Raw genomic sequence first — 6,937 nt, 5'->3', positions numbered from 1 at the left:
GGTGGTGAATTGCTGCCTAATCAATGATTTGTATTCTTTCCGTTTTAGATTTTACCTCCATAGTTCCATTTACGACTCCTGCAATGAAAGTGACCAGCTTCTTTAAGTCAATCAGAACTTGTCCGTCCATTTCTCTGCTCTGTTCTATACAGTGTTATCCTTGGATGCTGCCCCTACCCACCTGTTCCTCTAGTGTTTTCACACTCCTGACAGCTTTTGCATACGCGATTTTATTTTGCACTCTGACTCGCTGAATTTCCACCTCCCTTTTCATTGCCTCACATCCTCCATAAGCCACACTATGACACCCCCCACAGTTACAACATTTTGGTTGTACACCCTGTCCACACTTGCCATAGTCATGATCGCCTCCACATCTTGCATATCTTCTCCTACCCTTACAAACTAGGGCAACATGCCCAAATCTTTGGCAGTTAAAGCACCGTATAGGCTTCGGTACATATTCTCGCACTCGATAGTTTAAGAATCCAAGAGTTGCGTTATTTGGAAGTACTTCATCTTCAAACTCGATCACCACACCTTCGCTATCTGTCCTTTCACCGTTTCTTGTTACCTGAATTCTTCGAGCATCTCTTACTCTCCCCCCTCTTAGGTTTTGTTTAATCTCTTCCACTGTCACTCCAACCGGGACTCCCCATATCACTCCTTTGACCCATTTCCTCCCCGTTTCAACGCGACTCACGCTCGTCACCTTCCACTTACCTATTTCCCTCTACTTACCTGCCCTCTCCCGCTGCTCCTCATTCTTACAAACAATCAATAAATTACCATCTCTCAGCACCTTGGCCATAACAATGTCTCCTACCTGATTTTTCAACACTGTTGAAAGTTTTACTGGGCTCATGGCAGATAAACCATTTTCTTCTCCGAAGCACAGTATAATCTTCCATTTTTCTGCCTGATCCTGAGGTCTCTCATCTCCAATATGCCTAACTTTCTTACTTCTATTTTCAAAGGATTCACTCCTTCTTTTCACCCTCTGACTGCCACTATCTCGACTTTTCTCCTGATTTCCTCATTCTACCAGGAATACCTCTCCTCCTATCGCCAAGTGATCCACATTCCTTTTCGCCACATTCAATCACTGAGTTTTGTTGCTGATTGCGCAAGAGCGATTTGACCATCCACTCAAACTGTTCAGAGCTCCCTCTCGTCCCGTCGCGGTTACCTCCCTCTCGAGAGCTTCCCCAACAAACTGATTATATACCCCTGTAAAAACACACCTGCTCTGATTTAGGCTAAACCATTTTCTTAAATCACCCACACCTGTAGCTCCAAAGTGCTGGGTTGGCCACTCCCAAACTCCTAGCCTGTAATATGGGTTCAAACACAGAAAATGTTAAACAGGAGTATACCAGATAACAGAAGAAATAAAGTCCAAATAATAGGGACAAGTGGTGAACTACAGGCTCACCCACTTTGTCACAATCATCATCACCATCATCATCATCATAAAGAAATAGATTCAAGAAGAGTCACAACAGAAAGAAAAATTTATTTAAGATCAGCTTTTTTCATCCCCCAAAAGTAAATTTATTTGCCACCAAACATCTCAAACATTAACAAAGAGGAAAAACATGATAAAAACCTTAAATATGTAAATATACTAAAAACATGGTTCAACACAAACAGCAAAACAGACAAAAAGCTGCAGGTTCATTAAAAAATCTGACAGCTGCAGAAACCAAAGACCTTCTGAAGCATTCGGTAGAACATCGAGGTACAACAAGACGTTTCTTCTCATGAAAACAACCTCAGAATAAATGTTAAATGTTTATTAAACAAAACAAAGAAATTAAACATTATGGAAAACATTAAAAAAAAAAAAAAAAAATTCCAATGAGTTACTGGATTGAAACAAAAAATAAAATTAAATTTGAGATAAAATATAAAAATCACATGAATAGAAATAAAAAAAATTACATCATATTTATTTTTCAATAAACATAAAATATTTTCACAAAAAGTCTAAAATAATCTGAATGAAAATAAAGATAAAATTTATATGTGAAAGTTTGAATGAAAATTCTTTAAATTCTACATTTCAAGTAGAAAGTCAAACATTTGTGGTGAAAAATGAAGCAAAACATGAAATTTGTGATGTGAAAATGAATCTTTAATTCAACATGTGAAAATGTCAGAAAGTCCAAATAAAGACAGAATGAAGCAAACAAACTAAGAGTGAAACACTGGGAGGATTTTCATTTCCAGCATCATGAAGTGGAACTAACTGCAGCTGACATGAAGTCAACACAACATCCTGATATTCAGTGTGAAGCTTTGACTGGAAACAACATGTGGATCCTGGAAGAAGCACAGCTTCCATCGTTAAAGGACTGGAAGAGGAAGAAGTTTCCAAGGAATCATTTAGAAGAGTTTCACACACAAACTGATTGAATCCATGAATCTGAAAAGATGTTTCTGAGTGAAAGAGACAGACATGTACAGACTGAACTATCTGTTCACCAGTCAGAGTTTCTCTGCTACCATCACACTCTTTACACTCAACACAGAGACACCCAGGAACCAGACCAGGAACCAGACCAGAACCCAAATCCAGCATAGAGAGGATGAGTGAATGTAGTGATGAAGGTGTGGAGGTGGATCAGTGAGTCAGAGGAGACTCTGTAGAAGGACAGAGAGCCAGCAGGATAGTCCACATACACTGCTACTCTGTTAGAGACAGAGGAGGAGGAGGAGGAGGAAGAAGAAGAGGAGGAGGAGGAGATGGGTGTTCCTCTGTTATTGTGCCAGACAGAGTAACCTCCATCATCAGAGCATCTCAGACTCCAGGACTGATGATTGAATCCAAACCAACAGTCTTCAATGCCTCCTCTCCTTCTGATTTCTCTGTAACTCACTGATATAGAAACGCCTCCTCTCCACTCGACCTCCCAGTAGCAGCGACCAGTCAGAACATTTTCACACAGCAGCTGAGACCACCAGCTATCATCAAATCTGTCTGGATGATCAGGATATGACTGAAGCTCCTTTACATGTGTCACCTTCCTGTTGTTGTAAGACAGTTTGAGGTTTCTGCTCACTGTGTCCATGTGGATGGTGAGTGGACAGGAATCTGATGGAGAGAACAAACACAATCCAGCTGCAGTTATTGATCTATTGACACTTTGATGTTGACTGATGAATGAGTGATGGGACAGTGTGAAGATGGTTGAATGTGATGAATCCAATGAAAAACACACTTACACTTCCTCAGACCTCCTGGTCTCAACCATGGTTCTCCAGCAGGCTCCACCCTGAAAGGAGGAGGGGGTCAGAGCATGCTAACATGGACATTACATGGCTCTCATACACACTTTGTTCTACACTGAGAAAGGAACAGTCCAACATCTGGACACGTCCACCTGATTGGAGCATCTCCAGACTAGAAGGAGCAGAATCAGGAAGCTGATTGGTCCACACCCACACCAACAAAACTGCTTTGTGGAAGTCCCAGTTTCTTCTTTCAACCATCTTCTCCTTTTCATCTCTTCACAGATGAAGAACTCTGCAGAAACTCCTGATCTAAGCACATTCTTTCCACAACCAGTTGAGGCTGCCCCACCCACTGTGTACTGCTCAGGGCAAAGCAGATAGAGGCGGTTTCAGCCAGTTGCAATCAAGCAAAGCGACACCAGCTGTATCAGCTCCAGGTACTTTACCACACATGGTGCGCTGAAGCGTCAGCGAGGCTTCAGACATTGTCTCAGCCCATGCTGCGATAAGACCAAATAGGGTAAAAACCTGCAAGTCTACCTGCGCAAGGCTACTGAGCAAGGGCACAAGCTTAAACCTCCTCACAACCAAATCAACACACAATGTGCTTAAAACCCATCCCTGTCAGACATGGGTACAGAACAAGGCGTTTCACCCGTAGACACCGCAATCCGCAAAACCTGTCCTTTCCAGTGGCATGCATGTCAGCCACATCCTCTGTTACCTTCGATCTCTGGAACTGTCAGACTGCAGTGAACAAAGCAGAATTTATCAGTTCATTGATAAATCTCTTTGATATTCAGGTCCTAGCCCTGACTGAGACCTGGATCCGTCCAGAAAACACAGCTACGCCAGTTGCCCTTTCTGTCAATGCAAACACCTCGCTCAGCTGGACGAGGAGGTGGAACGGGCATTCTTATTTCTAAAAAGTGGACCTTTACTTCTGTCCGTCCTATGGCTAACTGCTCATCACTTGAGTATCATGCAGTAAAGGTCTTGACACCAGGGCTACTCAATTCGGTCCTACGAGGGCCGCAATCCAGCAGGTTTTCCATGTATCCCTGCACCAACACACCTGAGTCAAATTAGGTGGCTCTAACAGCCAATCAGGTTCTACACAATAACTCATTAATTTGACTCAGGTGTGTTGGTAAAGGAATACATGGAAAACCTGCTGGATTGCGGCCCTCGTAGGACCGAATTGAGTAGCCCTGCTCTACACCCATTACTGCATACATTCTGGTCATTTACCACCCTCCGGGTGGCAGTATAGATGAGTTTGTCTCTGAAATGGACATGATTCTCTCTGACATTCCTGATGATGGCACGCCGTTAATTGTCATGGCAGACATGAACATTCACATTGGCACACCACAGGCAACTGACTTTCTGGCTCTCATCTACTCTTTCAATCTCAAACTGGTACAGACTCCTCCAACAAACAAAGCTGCATCTTCTCTCTGCCCTGAAGTCTTATTGATCAGCTTCTGACAATAATCTCCTCTGCAGAGCAGATTGGCTCAGATTCTTTGTTGTGACTCAGCTGAGAAATGTTAAAGTGGCTTCTTTTCCTGCACATGAAGCTAAATGACTGTCAGAGACTCTGTTTGAGGCCATGATGTGTGTGTTTGGAGCTGTGACGGCTTGTTTCCTACTGACCACTAACAGCGGCTTCATCATCACACTGAGGATTTGTTCCCTCACATTATTCCTGCAGATCCTGCTGCTGTGTGGACACAAACACATTTCTTTCTAAAGCAGGAACAAATCAGAGGGATCAGCAGCATCAACTCACGACAGTTCTTCCACATCTGATCCAGTTTGCTGATTAATTCCAGTTTGAAGTGCAGCCACATCACCAACTTCTACTGACTCCAACATCTACACTGTTATTGAAGCTGATTGATCATCTGATGGATTCTTGAATTAGTAATTACTGAATCAGCACCTCTTCCCTAAGCTGCCACCTTATCGTGGTGGAGGAGTTTGTGCATCCTGACGATCCTAGTGGCTATGTTGTCGGGGGCTTTATGCTCCTGGTAGGGTCACCCAAACAGGTCTCTAGGAGAGGGACCAGACGAAGTGCGGCTCATATCACCCCTATAATGATGACAAAGCAAGGACCCGGGTTTCCCTTGCCCGGGCGTGGGTCACCGAGGACCCTCTCTGGAGCCAGGCCTGGAGGTGGGGCATGGAGGCGAGTGCTTGGTGGCCGGGCCTTTGCCCATGGGGCCCAGTTGGGCTCAGCCCGAAAGGGTGACTTGGGCCTCCCCTCCCGTGGGCACCACCTGCAGGAGGGGCCATAGGGGTCAAGTGCAGTGTTAGCTGGGTGGCTGCCAGAGGCGGCGACCCTGGAGTTCTGATCCATGGCTGCAAAAGCTAGCTCTATGGATGTGGAACATCACCTCTCTGGTGGAAAAGGAGCCTGAGCTGGTGCGTGAGGTTGAGCGGTTCCGGCTAGATATAGTTGGACTCACCTTGACACATGGCTTGGGCTCTGGAGCCACTATCCTTGAGAGGGGCTGGACCCTCTTCCATTCTGGAGTTGCTCCCGGTGAGAGGCGCCAAACAGGTGTGGGCATGCTCATTGGCCCCCGACCTGGTGCCTGTATGCTGGGGTTTACCCCAGTGGACGAAAGGGTAGCCTCCCTCCGCCTTCAGGTGGGGGGACGGGTCCTGACTGTTGTTTGTGCTTATGCACCAAACAACAGTTCAGAGTCCCCACCCTTTTTTGGAGTCCTTGGAGGGGGTGTTGTAGAGCACTCCTTCTGGGGACTCCCCCGTTCTGCTGGGGGCCTTCAATGCCCACGTGGGCATTGACAGCGAGAGGCGCGATTGGGAGGAATGGCCCCCCTGATCTTAATCCGAGTGGTGTTTTGTTGCTGGACTTCTGTGCTCGTCATGGACTGTCCATAACGAACACCTTGTTCAGACATAAGAGTGCCAACATGTGCACTTGTCGTTTGAAGGAGGGGCTGAGTGGGATTTGGGGGATTATAGGGGGAGGTGCTGGGGTGTGAGACAGGGATGCTTGTATGTTGTGTGTGTGTGTGTGTCTATACTTTGGAGGATGTTTGTGTGGATGTGGGGGTATGTTTGTGTGCGCTGTGCATGCGTATGCATGTGTTAGGATGAGTGTGGGTGTGTCTGGGGAGTGAGAGTGGGAGGGTTGGATGCTGTGTGAGTGTTTATATTTTTTGGGTGGGGCTGAGAGGGCATACTGTGAGTTAGGATGAGCGGGAGTGTGCAAGGGAATAGGTGTGTGCATGTGTTTCTGTGTGTGGTTGGGGCAGGGTTAAGTGTGCATGTGGGGGGGGGGGGGGGTGCTGGGCGGGCCTGGGGGTGGTGGGCCATGGGTCTGCCGCTGTCCTTATCCTCTCATTCCCCGTTAGGGGTGTGGGAGGGTGGGTATTTTCTGGGGTGGGTGGCGGCTCACTGGCTGCGGTCCCTGAATGGCCCGGTCGTGGGGGCGGCCTCTCCTGGCCTGTCTTGCCCTGGGGGGCCTGCTGGGGAGCAGGGGTGCCTAATGCCACCAAAGGCTCATCATCCAGAGGGAAGTTTGTTTCCCTCTGGACGTACATCCCCGGACCCCTCTTACTTCCCGCTCTCTCTGTCTTACACACACACACACGTAGGAAGTTGGGAGGCGTGGAGCCATGCGGGGTGGAATGGAGGAGACCATTCAGTGGTCTCCTTGGAT

At 46.7% G+C, this 6,937-nt stretch overlaps 1 protein-coding gene across 1 annotated transcript in view; it reads right to left on the bottom strand.

Annotated features, from left to right (window-relative positions):
- Positions 1–2,570: 2,570 nt before the first annotated feature.
- The window catches only part of LOC121636075 (NLR family CARD domain-containing protein 3-like), a gene marked incomplete at its 3' end in the record, with an annotated part of 44,419 nt that continues 40,052 nt past the window's right edge, over positions 2,571–6,937 (bottom strand). The window contains exons 7-8 of the mRNA XM_041979401.1: positions 3,229–3,278; positions 2,571–3,097 (exon numbers count right to left, since the gene is read on the bottom strand). Of these exons, the coding sequence (XP_041835335.1) occupies positions 2,571–3,097; positions 3,229–3,278 (577 nt within the window). The remainder of the gene's footprint in view (positions 3,098–3,228; positions 3,279–6,937) is intronic.

This window comes from Melanotaenia boesemani (genome assembly GCF_017639745.1).
Source record: "Melanotaenia boesemani isolate fMelBoe1 chromosome 2 unlocalized genomic scaffold, fMelBoe1.pri SUPER_2_unloc_4, whole genome shotgun sequence".
In the NCBI taxonomy this organism is placed as follows: Eukaryota; Metazoa; Chordata; class Actinopteri; order Atheriniformes; family Melanotaeniidae; genus Melanotaenia; species Melanotaenia boesemani.
Note: the sequence above shows the minus strand (reverse complement) of the source record. Positions and strands in the feature narration are given on the sequence as shown.